Raw genomic sequence first — 18,872 nt, forward strand, 5'->3', positions numbered from 1 at the left:
GGGAAATGCAAATCAAAACCACAATGAGGTTTCACCTCACCCTGGTTAGAATGGCTCACATTCAGAAATCTACCAACAACAGATGCTATTGAGGATGTGGGGAAAAAGGGACACTAACCCACTGTTGGTGGGAATGCAAACTGGTTAAGCCACTATGGAAGTCAGTCTGGAGATTCCTCAGAAACCTGAATATAACCCTACCATTCAACCCAGCCATTCCACTCCCTGGAATTTACCCAAAGGAAATTAAATTGGCAAACAAAAAAGCTGTCTGCACCTTAATGTTTATTGCAGCTCAATTCACAATAGCTAAGACCTGGAATCAACCCAAATGCCCATCAACAGAAGACTGGATAAATAAATTATGGGACATGTACTCTATAGAATACTATACAGCAGTAAAAAACTATGAAATTCGGTCATTTGCAACAAGGTGGAGGAATCTGGAAAACATCATGCTGAGTGAAATAAGCCAGTCCCAAAGAGACAAATATCATTTGTTTTCCCTGGTTGGTGACAACTAACTGAGCACCAAAAAGGAAACCTGTTGAAGTGAAATGGACACTATGAGAAACAGTGACTTGATCAGCTCTTGTCCTGACTGTTGATGAACAACTTAATACTTTATCCCTCCTAGTATTTTTTTTTTGTTTGTTCTACTTAATACTATTGGTTGAATTCTGTAATTAACGCACAGTTATTCTTAAGTGTTGATGCACATGATAGTTGTCTTCTTTCAACTGGCTGATTTCACTAAGCCTAATGGTTTCCAGTTGCATCCATTTTGTTACAAAAAACAGGATGTCATTCTTTTTTGTGGCTGAATAGTATTCCATAGTGTATAAATACCACATTTTCTTTATCCAGTCATGGACCCAGATAATTTCATGCAGATAATATTAGCATGGATTTCCAGAATTCACCCCCCTCACTTAAGATAACTCTGGGCATAAATGTACAACTGCCAAACATGCCTTCTGTGGCTTTTCTTTCTTTTGAAATTGGCTGGGTCTGCGTGCAGAAGTTGGTAATGAGCAGTTAGTCACAATAGAAAATCCTTTGAAACAAAATTTAGATTTTTCCATAAATAAGTTGAATGATTTCCTTTATTTCCATGAATAAAATATGGGGGTGTGTGTCGTGGTGCAGTGCTGACCGGGATCCTCCTTTCCCGTATCAGAGTGTCTGGTTCTCATCTCTGCTCCCCAGCTTCCCATCCAGCCTTCCTGCAAGGGTGCATTCTAGGATATGGTGGATGATGGCCCACATACTGGGGTTCCTACCAATGCTTTGTGAGACACTGATGAAGTTCCCAACTACGAGGTTCCTCCATTCCCAACCCCAGGTGTTGCCGCCATTTGGGCACTTGACCAGAGGATGGTGGAGATTTCTCTATCTTTCACTATGCCTTTCAAATAAATAGATTTTTTAAAAGTGTACACTACACTCCCTGTTTAATACACTAGAGAGTGCTAGCAAAGAAATTCTCAAGAGGATTGGGGGCCAACCTAGTGGTACAACTGAGTAAACCACAGATTGCAATGGCGTCCTCCCATATTAGAACTGTGGTTCCTGTTCCTGCTGTTCTGCTTCTGATCCACTTTCCTACCAACGCACCTGGGGAAGAAGTGGAAAATGGTCCAAGTTCTTGGACCCCTGCACCCACATGGGGGAATCAGATAGAATTCTTGGTTCCTGGCTTTGGCCTGGCCCAGCCCTAGGTGTTGCGACTGTTTGTGGAGTGAACTAGTAGATGGCAGGTCTCTCTCCCTTTCTGTATCCACTCTTGTTCTGCCTTTCAAATAAATAATAAATCTATACTCTAGTTTCTCTTCAGATCGTATAAATCTTTTGCCTTTTACAAATAAATAATAAATCTTAAAAAAAAAGAAAGGAAGAGGATTGAAAAAGGTTAGAAGAAAATGCAATGGATGTCTGTATGGCTTTTGTGCATTGTCCAGGTTCCTAGGCCTTTTGCCTGCCAGACTTTGGTGGGTCTAAGAATGTGGCACTGGTAAATGCTATGGTGTCACCATTGTGCCCCTCTTTCTTGTAGCTGATGGCTCTAGTGAAAACAGTTTGTTAGTCTATCTGTGAAACAGTGTTTGCTTACAATAGAGGATGATATGGATGAAGTACTTTTACGAAGCTTTTAGAGTGATATAAACGAGAATAAAATAGATTTAATCTGTTTGGCATTGCTTTTTTTATTCTTTTCAATATACATTGCTCCAGTTTTGTGTTATACATTGAGGTTTATGAAAAATAAAGTAAATATACTTTACTGGTTCTTTTCTGTATTAAAGATTCACATTTAGGCAGGATTTAATTAGGTGTGCTTTTTTTTTTTTCAAGCGCCCAGTTGCATTTTAATGAACTCCTTAGATATTCAATTAACATGTGAATGATTTGCATGAAGCATATTTACACTCTATGGGCTACTTCGGAATCACTTGATATTTTCCTTCTTATATTAATGGTTCCATTTACTATTGTGCTAGTGGAAAATGAAGTTGTATAATTGGAAACTGGTAAGATACTTTATAGCTTGTTAGTTTAAGATAATTATCTGCATGTTATATTACACATTGAATTACAATAGAAAGCCATGGATTATAACATTTAGGAGAGGTGGTGACCAAAAATAGTTAAATTGTTAAGGTAACCATTGTCTTGCAATGAAAATGAATACATTTATTGAAAGATGCTTCTGTAACTTGTAAACAGTGTGTTTCTTTTTGATAACTATTCTTTTTCTCTTGTTCTTTCTCATTTTTTATTTATTTATTTTATAATTTGCTGCTTGCCATTACAGGAAGTAGAGGTTTGTATATTGCTTCTGTGTCATATATTTAATTTTAGATTTTATATGAATCTGTACATTTTAATTACTCATGTATACTCAATTTACATTATTTCCCCCCATAGGATGATTATTTCCGCACCTGGAGTCCAGGGAAACCCTTTGATCAGGGTAAGAGTCTAATTATTTTAAAATAAAAATCTTACATTTTATAACCGTGGTACTTTGAGGATTATATTTATTGTCTGCTTAATTTTAAATAGGAGAAGTTACATGACTGGAAAAATTGATGCTGCAATTGCTTCCTTACCAGTGTAATGTAATTACCAATAAGCTAATTATGTATCATGATTATGTCGGGATGCCTTTCATTTTTAAATATATGTATCAGGTTCCTTATGTGGCCTTCTGACCCTTCCCATGTTCCTGCTTGCCGGTTCATGCAAGTCACTTCAGCCCAGGTTCAAGTGCGTTCACAGGTAATAGAGATATTTGTGCAAAATTCCCAAACGGATGACTTTTCTGCCTGTTTTCCTATTAATACATGATTGCACTGAGAGTGGGCCAGACCATTCCAATTAGTCTCTGTTAGGCCTTAGCAAAAGGCAAAAGGAAAAGCCTTGTATAAGATGAGGGACCCCACCCCTGAATACACAGCTTGCAGTTTTCCTCACTTACCCTAAGACAGAGAAGCAGGGAAAATGGTTTCCCACGTGTGCACTGGGGATTCAAACATCAAACTCCATGCAGGATTGGTTATATTAACGACTAAAGAGATTTATGTATTAAATTCTACAATATTAGAACCAGGGGGCTTTCTGATTTACATAGGTTATAGTAAGGTGCAAGATGAGATTCCATGAAGTACTAACATTTAGAAATAGGCAATGTTTTCAAGAATATTTGGGTGAACTATTGAATGATGGAGCCATAGGAGATCACTGAAGGGGGTTTTTGGTTTTTGCTGTTTCCCGTCCTTGACTTCCTCTTTGGGATGACCGCACGCCTCCAAGGGTAAGCAGCAGCCTGTGTGGACTTCGCCACAGACTCTCAGCAACACAGACGCTCACCTGAGGTCTGAAAGCCATTCACATTCAATCCCCATGGAAATTATCTGTGTGGTTTCACTATTGTTATCAGTTTTTTAATTTGTGCAATCTGTCTTTTAAAATTCTAAAAAAAAGCCCACAAACTAATTTTGACTTGGTTACCAATAAGTAAAGCCAGTACATTACATGGCAGGCAATGAAAAAATAATGACATGCAGACTGAGATGTATTTGCCAGCTTTCTTGGGAAATGAATTTTTATGACGGAATCATAAACCTTGAAAAATGGGAGTTATCCATGAAACGGATGTTAAGAATTAAATTTGCCATACTTGGTGCATCCAGTTATAATAAGGACACTTTGGTTTTTCCTTTTTGTGTGTGTGACTGTGTTCTGATTTATCTCTCATTTAAAAAGAAATGACTGCTTTAGGGGAGGATTTCAACTGAGATACACCATAATTCTGATTTACTTTAAATTTTAAACAGGCTTTTAACCTCTAGCTTGTTAAAAAAATCATTTTTATCAGGCAAGGAACAATTCATGATAGGATGATAGGTAATATTTATGAAGGATGTCCTATATTCAGTCACAATTGCAAGGATTTGATTTTGTGTGTGTGCGCCTGTATTCACTTAGTCATCTCAGTAATTCCACAAGGCAGACAAGGAAGCTGGGGCTTGAAAGCAGGTTAAGCTCCTTCCTGGGTGAGAGTCCTACAGAGTGTTAGGGCCAGGATTGAGGTCACACAGTCTGAGCCCCAAACCCTATCTCCTCACCCTAACCACTGTACCCTGCTGCCACTCATATGATAGAATTAAAATGAAATAACGGCGTAACAATGATGCTTGGAAGTCTGTGTTTTAAAAATAGCTTTTACCTTAACAAACATTAAGAACAACTGTTTGCTTTATTCCTGTGTGTTAATATTTTGTAGATTCTCAGATCTTGAGTTTTGAATGAGCATATTATAGTTAACACGCATGAGAATATTTCATTTAAAAAATGAAAATAGAAAAAAAGTAAATTGAGATACACATGTTGTTTTTGCTTTTGAGTCAAATTAACTGAATCAGTTGTGACTCACACTGAGGAGCAAGCCAATTTATCCTGTTCCCACCTGGCTCTGAGTCTGACAGACAGTGCTCATCATCTGGATGGAAGACTTGAGATATGTTAATTTCTAGTTCTTTTCCTGATGACACTCTTCCTTCAAGTATCTACCTGTTTCAAAAGCTGATTGATCTGTTGAGTATGAAATAACTTAGCATATTTTTATGAGAGGTTATTATTTTTAATATATTTTGTTTCTTCATTGTCTAAGGATAATCCTATTATCAATAGAAGTTGATTAGTTGATTTTCTCCTACTTCTTTTTTTTTTTTTTTGAGGGAATGCATGTTGCCTGAAAACATTGAGGAAAATATTTAGAATTACTTATTTTTCTGGTATTTATATCATTTTTACCATATTTATTTAATTTTTTGAAAGATTTATTTATTTATTTGAAAGGCAGAGAGAGGAGAGGATGAGAGAGAGAGAGAGTCTTCCATCCGATGGTTCACTCCCCAATTGGCCACAACGGCTGGAGCTATGCTGATCCAAAGCCAGGAGCTTCTTCTGGGTCTCCCACATGGGTGCAGGGGCCTAAGGACTTGGACCATCTTCCTCTGCTATCCCAGGTCATAGCAGAGAACTGGATTAAAAGCGGAGCAGCCAGGTCTTGAACTGGTTCCCATATGGGATGCCGGTGTTTCAGGCCAGAGCGTTAACCCAATGAGCCACAGCCCCGATCCCACCATATATATATTTTAAGTTGCTTTTTCCTTCAGTTTGTATAGAATATTCTATAAAGTATGTGGAAATTAAAGTATCATTAATGAAAATGCTTCATAACAATATTGTCATAACTTTTCTGCATATTTATGTAAACTGCACATAAATTAAGTACATACATGAACATACAGATACATATTTACATCCACAGGCAAGCATTTCTACCTGCAAACTTTCTTCTAGGTAAAAATCCACCAATTGTTTACACATAATTTATCCACATTTCAGTGGAGCTGCGACAATTTTTTAAATATACTGTTAGCTTCTTTTCATCAATCACATTTCCAGTTTGCTTTTTTTTTAAAAAAAAACACCAAAACAGTAATAGTTTTGGGGAACTATAATAATTTCAGATCAGACTAAGTGTTACAATTTTTTTAACAAGACTGATTTATTTATTTGAAAAGCAGAGGAAGGGAGGGCTGGAGAGAGTGAGAGAGGAGAGATCCTTCTTCCGTCTGCTGGTTCAGTCCCTAAATGACTGCGGAAGCCAGGTCTGGGCAAATCCAGGAACTAGGAACTGTATCCAACTCTCTCACCTGAGTAACAGGGGTCCAAATATTTGAGCCATCATCTGCTGCCTCCCAGGTTCCTTAACAGTGAATTATATTGGACACAGAGCAGCTAGGACTGGAACCAGCCCTCCAAAGTGGGAAATGGGCTTCCAAGTGGTGACAGCTTAAACCAGTGCTCCACAACACATGCCCCAACACTATTTTGATGATGGTGTGTCTGCTGCAGAATTTAAGAAAACATATACAAAATTTCTTTGGATTTGTCCACATTGAATTTTCCGTGCCATTACTTCTCTCCATTAGTGTGGTTAATCATGAGTTGATACAACAGAAGCCAACTGAAACCTGATTTTAATGAGGACATGCATCTTGTAGAATAAGGCTTAAAAGGCTGTGTTTACTATGGCAAATAAACAGAAGCAGGAATTCACATAATTATCAATATTTTCTTTTCTAGCTCTTGGAAATAAAATTAAAACTTTGCAGAAACCCATAATGTTTTTGGCACATTAAGCTTTTTTCAAAAGGAAAATTTAAGTTATTGAAAAATAAAGAGAGTTAAAAGAAAGGGAAACTGTGGCATTAATTTTGGACATTAATATCAGCATTAGAATGAGACAGTGAAATCAAAGACTAACAAAAGCAAAAGTCTGACACCTCAGTCTATGCTAAGGAGTTTTAAGTAAGGAAGACACTATTGGGCCTGGCGAATTCTAAACAGTCTTGAGAACTGAGACAACAAGTATCCACTGCTGTTTTTATGGTAAGGTCAAGCAAATCAAAAATTATTCTATAAGAACCACCAGTTAAAGCAACCAGATGTGGGACAACCACATTCTATGGAAGAACTGTAAGAGACAGTCCATGTGTGTAGTGAAAGTTGTTAACCCTGCAGATGGACAGAAACACAGTAACAGACCTTGAGGCTGAAAGTACTGAGTCGATAAACCTGAGAAAAACAAACAATCCCATTAAAGAATGGCAGCGAGATATTTTGGTATTGTTTGGATAGACTCTAGCAGTAGATTATCTTCAAGAACAAGCAGTTTGTTGAACTTAACAGTTACGTCTGAGCTGTGTGAAGATGCCATTTAAAGTTATCACTGTATCCATCTTTCAGTAGCAGATAAAGAGAGGCAAAAATATAATGGGCTAAGTCTGGAAACACTTTTCCTCCCAACTTTGGATATAGAGAATTCTGGAAAAAGGTAAAGTCAGTGACTTACAGTAATAAAATAGATGGTAATTGTGTGCAACAAAATAAGAAAGGAAAATGAATCTAGAGTGAGCACCATAAATATGCTGTAGTTTTTAAAAATATTTACATTTTTTCTTTCCACTATGTTAGCCTTACTTTGGTTTTGCTCATGGATTAATTTGGGTGTGTATCATAAAGTCACTAAAATTAGAGTGCTTCCTAAAAGTGAATTAGAGAATCAGCTCAGACTAAAGTGCTAAATCTTCAAATACCACATTTTATTCAAAAGTCCTTTTCCAGAGCAGGGATTTGGTGCAAGAGTTGAGAAGCTGCTTGGGACACCCACATGTTATGTGTGAGTATCGATTTGAGTCCTGGCGCCTCCACTGCTGATCCAGCTTCCTGCTAGTGTGCACACCTGGAGATCGCTGGTGATGGCTCTGGTGCTTGGGTCCCCGCCACTCATATGATGGGGCAGACCCAGATTAAGTTCCAGGTACCTGACTTTGGCTTGATCCAGCCCTGGCATTTGTGGGTATTTGAGGAATGAACCACCCTGTGGAGGATCTCCGTTTCTCTCTCTCTCTCTCTCTCTCTCTCTCTCTCTCGCTCTCACTCTCTCTCTCTCCTCTTCCTGCTCCTTCTCCCTCTCCTTCCCTTTCAAATAAAAATGAATATGTATAAGAACAAAACTAATAAACCATTTCCCCAGAATATGATAGATATTTCAACCTGATATGAAAGAGTTGTAAGTAAAAACATTTTGTTCTTTATTTCTGTGTCTTTACACTCCAGGCCAATTGGGAGTTGTTCCTTCTGGTACCTACTACAATGGCAGTGAATTATACTTAATAAACTGGTAGTCAAGGAGATGCATTTACCTGGATCCAGATATTTCAGAACAATCAGTTTTATGTCACGGGTGTGTTTCCGCTCCCCGGCAGATTCCTGGGTGTATGGGACTAGTTGCACTGCGGGTCAGCATCCACTGATCTTTTTGCAGCAGTATGAGAAGTATGGCAGCTTCTAAACCAGGGCCTATCTGCGAAGGGCAGGGCACTGTGACTCTTGGGGCTCAGTGAGATCCCGTTTAATTTAACAAAACTTCAGAAGAAGAGGAGATACGGGAAGAACCATTCCTAAACTGCAGCTGCTCAAAATGTGCTCTGCAGAATAAATGCAAACCATTGATCTTGCACTTGGCTGAGCCAATTTTGCAAGGACAGAATGAAGGGCAGGCGTACACGCAGCTGTGTACTGTCAACAGTTTTTTGTTTTATCTTATTATAATAAGTTCTCAGAGTTTCATCTGATTCCCATCATTTTCCCCATTCATTTGCAGAATGTCTCTCATATAACAACAGCCATGGCCTGACAAGTCCCTTTACACCCAATCTGGCTACAAGGGAAAAGCGATCCAGGTTTTGTCTGGAGCTTTGTCTCTCCTTCAGTGGACAAAGCTGATCATAGGAGTACGGCTGTAATTATTTCTGAAACTGAAAAAGACTAGTGTTTGAGAAAATGCAACCCCCAATTTCTGTTTCCCTTTTAATTTGCATTTCCCTACTTAAGACATAAGTTGCACGGATGAGGCAACATAGGCATTGCCTCTCTCTGAGATGCCTTTAATTTTTCCTTGGTTATGCAGGGATTGTTTGTAGTGTGGACATGTGTGTGTGTGTGTGTGTGTTCCTAGATGGTATGGATTGGTAGAATTCTGAAACAATAGATAGGTCTGATTCATGCTTCACAATAGAGGCATAGTGGTATCATAATGCTGCTTTGTTTAAGAGCTCGGGGCCTCTGACATATTTCTAATGGAGAAATTGGTATTTCCGGAGTTGAAATTCAGTGGGAGCAATATGCAAATATAAATGCCTTTGTGTTTGAAAAGTATAAATTCCGAACTGTTATTTTGATCTGGACTGTTATTTGATCCACTCGGATGAAATGATTTATGGTTTTTTGGTAGCATTTTGCACAAATTACTTGTTAGAGCATTCAAGTGCTAATAACCATCATGTTATGATGTCAGTTTATATCCTCCCTTGGTTATATCCTCCCTGGGAGCATGGAGCCCTCTGAAATGCTAAGATAAACCTGCTACAAAATTGTATTCAACCTAGAAAATCACAGTACAGACTTACTGCAGGGCACATTAAGTCTATAAGAACTGTATAGGGCTTCCTTTTTTTTTTTTTTTTTTTTTTTTGGACAGGCAGAGTTAGACAGTGAGAGAGAGACAAAGAGAAAGATCTTTCTTCTGTTGGTTCATTCCCCAAATGGCCACCATGGCCAGCGCTGTGCCCATCCAAAGCCAGGAGCCAGGTGCTTTTTCCTGGTCTTCCATGTGGGTGCAGGGGCCCAAGCACTTGGGCCATCCTCCACTGCCCTCCCGGGCCACAGCAGAGAGTGGCCTGGAGGAGGAGCAACTGGGACAGAACCAGCGCCCCAACTGGGACTAGAACCCCGGGGTGCCGGCGCGGGAGGCGGAGGATTAGCCTAGTGAGCCGCGGCGCCGGCCAATAGGGCTTCTAAGTGAGGAATTCATTTCCTTTTTCTTATCCAGTTACGACTTCCTTATGTAAAGATGGTATTTAATTTGTTTTGCATTATTGTCTACCCAATGCACTAATAAGGAATCTTAGGTTGTTTTATGCTACTTCAAATAGGCATTCTTTCTTCATGGAATAATAAAAATTATAAAAAGTCTGGATTTAATTCATAAAATTATACTGAGATTAATAATACTTCATTTGGTCATATCACAGTAGCCCACCTACGTGTGCAGGAAGTCAAAGTCTATTGATTTCTTTCCAGTGATGTGTCCTGTTGCCAAATTGTGAATTAAACTTATGGAGCATGGGTTGATCAAGTTCGTTTTGAAGATGTTCAGTGAATTAAGAAATTATATTCCTACTTCAAACCTTGTTAATCTGTACAGTGATTAGTGCTGTGAACACTGAAAAACCGCAGCTATCCAGTCGTAGTGGTAATTTTTTTTGACAGGCGGAGTTAGAGAGAGAGACAGAGAGAAAGGTCTTCCTTCCGTTGGTTCACCCCCAAAATGGTCGCTACGGCCAGCGCGCTGCACTGATCCAAAGCCAGGAGCCAGGTGCTTCCTCCTGGACTCCCATACAGATGCAGGGCCCAAGCACTTGGGCCATCCTCCACTGCCTTCCCGGTCCACAGCAGAGAGCTGGACTGGAAGAGGAGCAACCGGGACAGAATTTAATGTTTCTTTTCTTTAGGTTTTCGTGGATAAAAATAGAAACCATATCCATGAAACAATAACTCTGTATTATCCCTTCTTCCTGGCCATTGACAAGTATTCTATATCTTGTTTCTATGGATCATACCTCGCTAGGTTTCTCATTTATGCCTTTTTGTGACTGGCTTATTATGTCCGCGGGTGAATCCACGCTGCAGCCTGTGTCAAAATTTCCCTCCTTGGTAACAGACTGAGCAACACTGCATTGCCCATATCCACCACGTCTTGTTTATCCACTCATCCACTGAGCAACACTGGGTTACTTCCACCTTTTGGCTATTGTGAATAATGTTGCTATGAACATATTATGTTCGTGTAAATGTTTGAGTCTCTATTTTCAGTTCTTTTGAGTATACCCCAGAGTTGTGACTTATGGAGCATATGGTGATTCTGTTTAATTATCTGAGGCACCACCATATTGTTCATAGCAACCGTACCCTATTACATTCCCACCAGCAATACCCAAATGTTTCAATTTTTTTTACATCCTCACCAATAGTGGCAATTTGCTGGCTTTGAAAAATAATATTCAAGGTCAGCATTGTGGCTAAGTGGGTTATGCCACTGCTTGCAGTGCCAGCATCCCATATCGGAGCATCAGCTCAAGTCCCAGGTGCCCTGCTTCCAATCCATTTCCTTGCTAATGGACCTGGAAAACCAGTGGAAGGTGGCCCAAGTACTTGGACCACTGCCACACACATGGGAGACCTAGATGGGATGATAGGCTCCTGGCTTAAGCCTGGCCAGGCCTTGCCATTGCAGCAAGTTGGGGAGTCAACCAGCAGATGGAAGATCTCTTTATCTCTTTCTCCGCCTGTCTCTGTCTCTGCCTCTCTCTCTCTGACAGTCTGCCTTTCAAATAAATGTTTTTTTTTAAAAAATAATATTCTTCAATGGGTATGGATATGTCTGTGTTTTGAATGCTACAATTTAGAATCTCATGATACTAGCCATGCCTTGTCAAAACCATTCCTTTCAGTCATTCTGTTCTGCAGTACCAGCATGTATGTCCCAAAAGAGTAGTTCTTTTGAAGGTTGCCAGAAATGTCAGGGAATTTTAAATAACCTATTCACTTTTCAGATCCAGTGCCAGGAGCAGGTGCCAAAGGGTTTTGAAAATGGATTAGAGAAGCAAGAAAACCCCTAAGATAAAATTATTCATTCCATTGAACATGTGCTTCCTATACATCAGGTGTTGCATATAAAACAATCATTATACTAACCTTGAAATGTAGATATACTTTAATTTACAGGTGAAATTGGAGCTGACAGAGATAAAGGTCCCAAAGCCAGGAAGTGCTGTAGCCAGGGCTGGAAGTCGTCTGATTTGATTTGAAGGCCATTTTCTCTTTCATTTTGAGACTCTGCTTCAGAATCTGCTCATCAGCATGCACACCTTTAGTCTGTTTCCCAACTCAGGCTACACCTTTTTCATGGGAAGACATAGCAGAAACTGCAGTGATTCGCGTAGCTGAAATGTTGATCGTCTCAAATATATTGAGTCATGTTTAAAATTGCTCCACTACAGGGGAAATGAGATATTTAAAATCTGCATTCTAATTTTTGGAACATGGGCATTTAGTTTATAAAATTGATTTCTGTAGTTATTTTCTAATAAATACATGACTAGGTAGATTGGGTGTATTTCCATTGCTTGGGGATAACATAAAAGTATACTTGTAATCCAGAAAGATGTGGTAGTGCAGTGTTAAATCTTCTTGTATAATACATTCTTGGAAGATACTTTTCTTTCAAGTATCCTGAACACGGTTCTGCCCCATTTTCTTCTTTGTAATATAGAAATGCTAGCATTGAAACATATAGCTGTTTGTATCCATTCACTAATCCAATTAAGAACTCCCTGTCTTTATACTTTCTGATCTTTATAAATGATCTTATGGATAAGTTGAGTAGTCATGTGTTGATACATCATTTCAGATCTAGATTTAAGAGGATTGCTTTCTATTTCTAACGAATATATTACAGTAAATTTGTAATAGGCATTTTAGGTGAAGATTCATCTATTTAAGCTCCTAATCTAAGCAGTTCATTGGCCAATCAATACCTGACAGGAGTGATATAGTCTGGCTTTGCATTCCAGAATCTTCCCTGTATCCTGTTACATTTGTTATCACTTACCCTAGGGAGAACAGTGTGTGCACACTCTAAAGAAGTCCTCTAAATTTTCACAACCAATCTATGTTTCCAACCTTTAAAATGTTTACCTTATTTTTGGGAGAAACTACTCTTCTAAAGAATCTGGAATTTGCAAATGTTTTTACAAATATTTTATAATTCAGTTTTGGATTTTCTTTTATTCCTTCATTAGGTAAATACAATGAAATATTCTTTGATAGAACTTTTTGAACATTTAACTTCCACTGAAATATATATTTCATTTGTATCCTTGCATATGTAATCATTTTCATAAAGTTAGAACATAACTTGCATATGAAAAACATTGGTTAAATGATTATTCTGTTAGCAGTCTTCACTGGAGAATTTGAAGAATTGTGTTTTTAAAGTTCAGTCATCAGTAATTTATTAAAAGTAAGCAAATTACCTTTATATAAATACTCATATTTCCATCTTTGTGTATATTACCTACCTATATATATTTATCTATTTTTTATCTGTGATGTTTATTGTGCAATTAATATTACCCAAATTCCAAAAGGAAGTGACACTGAGTAGATAATAGTGTCTAATTAATTCTTCAATGCCTGCTCTATCAGAGAGGCATTGAGATTGTATCTAGCAAGAATCTTCCACATAGAGATGGAGTAATATGTCTGAGATTTAAAACCTCATAGAAATACCTTCACTGAGACAGGCATCCAGGCATCACACATGTTCCTCAATGGGAATATGCATTCATAACGTATGTTTTAGCTGAATATATTTTCCTTAAACAGTATTTTCTATGGGAAAAAAAGCATGGTCTAAACTGTGGAAATTTCTGGGTGTAGTTAGTTTTACTCAGTTGTCAGATCTTCTAGTTTTCCTACCAAGCAGATGACAAAACTAGTATGTAATTAAATACTTCTAGTTGCTTCTGGCACTTAATTTAAAGTAATATAAAGTCATTTGTACTTTTACCCTGGAAAGATATCCCACACTGTTCTCTTTTGTATAGCTATAAATTGTGTCATAATATGGTATCCAAACTTTTAGAACAATGTGTGTGTAAAAGAACTTAAATGGTTGCAAGGTGAATAATTAAAGCACATTTATTTCTACTAGTGAGTGCTAGACATTTTAAAGTGTTAGAAGTAATATGTATTTCAGGTGATTACATAATCCTTTAGTTAAGAAACTGTCTAGTATTTCCAGGTGCATTTACAGTCATGAGACGTATTCCTAAGGAAAGTAGAATTTTAATTTGATAGATTAAATATGCTCCATAAATTTAACAGTGTGTAATAGCTAAGAAGTATTTTAAAATATGGTAATTATAAAAATAATTTGCAGGATGGGCATGTGGCCTCACCTGGGGGAAGCAGTGAAGACTAAATTGACTGGGTTCCTGCCACCCAGGTGGAAGACTTGTATTGACTTCCTGCCTCCTGGCTTCAACCAGAGACCCAGAAGTAGCCATGTCAGGCATTTAGGAAGCGTGTCAGCAGATGGAAACTCTCTCACTCTCACTTCCTATTTCTGTCTCTGTGTCTATTTTTAGCTCTTTCTCTATCCCTGCCTCTGAAATAAATGCAATTTTAAAAAAAAAAGAAATGATAAATGTTTGAGATAGAAATGCTACTTGCCCCAATTCCATTGTTACACATTGTACACATATTCCATATTATCACAATGCAACCCATATATCTGTACAATTATTACATAGTGATTAAAAAGAAAGGAGTAACTGTATGACATTCAGAAAGAGCAGGCACCAGTTACAAGGGATGATTAGAGGCATTATATAATGATAAAGTGGTCAAGTCTCCAAAAACAGATAGCACTCTGGATTGTATATGGAACCAAAAACAGAACTGTAAAAGATAGGAGGCAAGACTCAGAGAACTACAAGGGGAAGTAGATGAATTTGAAAGGTCATTCATTTTTTTTCCACGATGCCAATTTTATGGACTGTTTGAAGATCTGTATGCATGGATTTCAGATTATTTTGGGGCCAATATTAGCTGATTTTTTAATTCCATTTTCCCATAAACTTCTTGAAGTGCCTTTATAACATATCTGAAAATAAACTTAGGCAATTATTTCACCTACAAATTGTGTGCATGTTATAATTATTTTGATAATATAGTAATTCAACTCTTTGAGGAGCATAGAGGAATTTATTCTTTTCTCTTTTGGGTTGAGTGTTTGTAAGTATAAAGCTGTTTTCCATGTGGATACCTTTTCAGGTTTTTTTTTCCTCCCTACATAATAATTTTATTTAAAGTTTATTTATTTAAAGTAAATTTAAATAAACTGAGAGAAAGAGAATGAGAGAGAGAGAATGTAAATCTTCCATATGCTGGTTCACTGCTCAAATGCCTGCAAGAGCTGGGGCTGGGCCAGGCTGCAGCCAGGAGTTCAGAACTCAATTCCAGTCTCCATTGTGTTTGGCAGGGACCCACATACTTGAGCTGTCACTTGCATCCTCCCAGGTTACAAATTATCAGGAAAATAGATTGGAAGCAGAGCCGACTGAAATTCAGGCCCTCTGCTATATATGGGGTCTGGGAGTCACCGGTGACCTATGAATCACTGAGTCAAATGGCTGCCCCAATGATTTTAGACGTGTGTGAAAGATGAGGGGTTTTCCAATCGGGTTACTTTTCAAACTCAACTATGGAGTTTTCAAATGTGACTGTATGAGCCTCTTCCCCTGCTCATTGTGTCACTTGTTCCTGTACATAAAACTGAATTCGATTTTTTCACGTGCTCCAAAACATATGTACTTAGTCCAGATATAGCTCAAATTAAAAAAAAAAACTGTTACACAATCCCTTTTCTTATTTATTTTTTTCTATTCCTTTAATGCAGTGTACTATAAGTAGCAATTACATTTCATTATTTATCGTTTGAGGATATTTATTACTATATGTGACATCTAATTAAAGGACTGAATAACAGTTTAATTGGCAGAAGAATGAAATTTTGAGTATGCCTTTGTCTCATTCAACTGCAAACAGATGAATGTGCGTGTTTCATGCAATGCTCGTTATTGAGGAAGTTATGTTTAATTATATTTATAAACTTTATTTACATGTATCCATTTCTTTATTGACAGTGGTTTTTTCTTCTTTTTAAGAGTATATTCATAGTATTTCCACCTACAGATATTTTTCAAATCACTTAAATTTATAGAGGAAGTAAAATTATTGCCTATTCTAACATAGAAAGCAACTGGGGAAGAAATCTGGTTTTGTTTTGCTGAGGTTATACAAATACTGATCAATTCAGTTGAGATTATCTTTCAGATCTTCTAAATACTAGTCCTGTGGTTTCCCAAGATATCAGGTTACACTTCCTCATTTATCAACAGTTTAATAATAATAGTTTATTGTTAGAGAATAATTTTCATTATTCCAAGTTTACGTAATGGCTATCCTTTGTTGAATATCAACTACATTCCAAGAGCATCCAGCTATTATCTATGTCATGTATCACCCCAACTCAGTTTTTGCTTTAATTTTGCTTCTTTTCTTTTTATTGCTCCCGTTAAAAAGAGAATGGTTATTATTATTCAATAAAGGTAAATAATTTCCCCAGGATCATATAACTAACTATCCAGAATATGTACCAGAATTGATTATTATTTCATTTGGCTACAAATTCTGAGACTTCTCCACCCACATTCACTACCCGAAAACCGTGATTAACACCATTGAGCCTGGCTGTACCCGTGGCCATTCATTGCTGCATCAAACTAGACTTCAAGAGGAATATGATATTGCAAGAGAAAGGATTGAATTCTTGCCATTCAGTGGAACTTTGTATAAATAGTTTAGTCATATCCATGGAGCCTCTAGTTTCTAGTCTCTTTTGAATGGTGTATTCATATTATGTCTTTGAATGTTACCATTGACATGTTATAGTTTTTATTCAGCCATTGAGTCATGCACTTAGAATCATTTATTTATTTGTTTGTTTGGATGCCAGCAGAGTATGGGGAGATGGCTTTCCCTTCCACTGGTTCACTCCTCAAATGCTGTGGCTGGAGCTTGTCTGCAGCCAGAGCCTGGAGGCAGGATGGCAGTCTGGGTCCCTGATACTGGTGGTGGGAACAAAATTACCAGTGCCATCACTGATGACTCCCTAGGTCTACATTAGCAGGAAGCGGGAGCCAGGAATTGGACCCAGGTGTCTTAACTACTGAGCTGAGCACACCCCACACACACACTAATTTGTTAAAGAGCAGTGATGCATCCTCAAAAGAATAAACTTCTCTTTCAAGACAAATTTCTAACAGAAATATTTTAGAATAATATATTAGAGGAAACTTTGTTAGCAACACATTTTACTAAATGTGACTTAAAACATACACATACACATATATAATTGCATATATATAATGATATTGTGTGTTTTAAGCCACATTTTAAATATATATTACATATATATATATAGAGAGAGAGAGACAGAGAGACAGAGAGAGAGAGACAGAGACAGAGAGAGGAGAGAGAAAGAGCACAAATGCACCAGGTAAATGTCCATTATTATGTCGATAATGTTTTGCAATTCATATTAATTCTAATTTAAATCTAATAATATAAATTAATCGAAGAAAGAGGTTATTATCCCTTAACTTCCAGTCTCTTAATCAGAAGAGGAATACACTTGGCCATAGCTGTATTAAATGACTGATACGATAAACACTGACATTAAGTAATACACTGAGAATGAGAGCTTATCTGTCACCCAGTCCTGGGTCTCCCCACTATATTATCCTCTGATGTAATCACCTACTACTTTTTGTCAGGACTAGAGGGCAGGGCAGAGCAAGATAGAAATTCAGTTTCAGTGTGGGTTGAAAAGGTTATCCAATCATATCTGTAATGTGCATAAAAGGGGCCAGTGTTGTGGTGCAGTTGATTAAACCGCTGCTTGTGACACCTTATCTGAATGTGGGTGACAGTCCAGCTTCCTGCTAGTGCAGCTGGAAAGACAGTGGATGGTGGCCCAACTGTTTGGGTCCCTGCCACCCATGGAGGAGACCGAAATGCGTGTCCAGGCTCCTGGCTTTGGTTTGGACCAGCCCCGGCCAATGTGGCCATTTGGGGAGTAAACCAGTGGATGGATATAGTCTCTTTCTTTCTGTACCTCTTCTTTCCCGCTGCCTCTCTGTTGTTATGCCTTTCAAATAAGTGCATAAATGAATCTTAAAAATAAATAAGGTATGCAGAAGTATTTTATCATAAAGTATTAAAAATCCCTAATTTCTATTTAATGTTGTCAACCTATACTGCATAACTTATGAGCATTTTTTTTAGTAAATGGATTTAAGAACCTGTGTATGAATTTCTGTCCTCTTCTAATATTTAATTGAATTAGGAAGAAAATATAGATTAATGCATATATTAACATTATAAACATTTATATAAAGAATTTCAGCTGGCACCGCAGCTCAATAGGCTAAATCCTCCACCTGCGGCGCCAGCACCCTGGGTTCTAGTCCCTGTCAGGCTGCCGGATTCTGTCCCGGTTGCTCCCCTTCCAGTCCAGCTCTCTGCTGTGGCCTGGGAGTGCAGTGGAGGATGGCCCAAGTCCTTGGGCCCTGCACCGGCATGGGAGACCAGGAGAAGCACCTGGCTCCTGGCTTCGGATCAGCATGGTGCGCTGTCCGCAGCGGCCATTGGGGGGTGAACCAACGGCAAAGGAAGACCTTTCTCTCTCTCTCTCTCTCTCACTGTCCACTCTGCCTGTCCAAAAAAAAAAAAAAATTTTTTTCAAAAAATTTTGTACCAAATAAATCTATCATTTAATTCCATTTTTCTAACTTTTTTTGGAATATCCTCATATATAAAATATACTAGGTGTGCATCCTGGAAATAAAATTTGTCTTAATTAGATTTTAATTACTGCTCTTTTGTAAGAGTCAGTGTTGTGGATTGAATTGTGTCTTCCAAGAATATCAAAGTCCAAACTGACTTTACCTGTGAATTTGACCTTAATTGAAAATAGTTATTTATATATAATCAAGTCAACATGGAGTCATTAGGTGTATACTAATCCAATGTGATTGGCGTTG

The 18,872-nt window shown here is 37.9% G+C and overlaps 1 protein-coding gene across 5 annotated transcripts in view; it reads left to right on the forward strand.

Moving 5' to 3' along the window:
* The window catches only part of LOC133765477 (testican-3-like), a 477,867-nt gene that overhangs the window by 165,583 nt on the left and 293,412 nt on the right, over positions 1–18,872 (forward strand). For 2 of the 5 annotated variants that reach the window (XM_062199039.1, XM_062199040.1), the window contains exons 2-3: positions 2,816–2,824; positions 2,929–2,974. The exons of 1 other annotated variant lie outside the window; for it this stretch is intronic. In XM_062199039.1, the coding sequence (XP_062055023.1) occupies positions 2,816–2,824; positions 2,929–2,974 (55 nt within the window). The remainder of the gene's footprint in view (positions 1–2,815; positions 2,825–2,928; positions 2,975–18,872) is intronic. 2 more of the 5 variants (XM_062199038.1, XM_062199041.1) reach the window with 1 other exon arrangement.

Source organism: Lepus europaeus, chromosome 8 (genome assembly GCF_033115175.1).
Source record: "Lepus europaeus isolate LE1 chromosome 8, mLepTim1.pri, whole genome shotgun sequence".
In the NCBI taxonomy this organism is placed as follows: domain Eukaryota; kingdom Metazoa; phylum Chordata; class Mammalia; order Lagomorpha; family Leporidae; genus Lepus; species Lepus europaeus.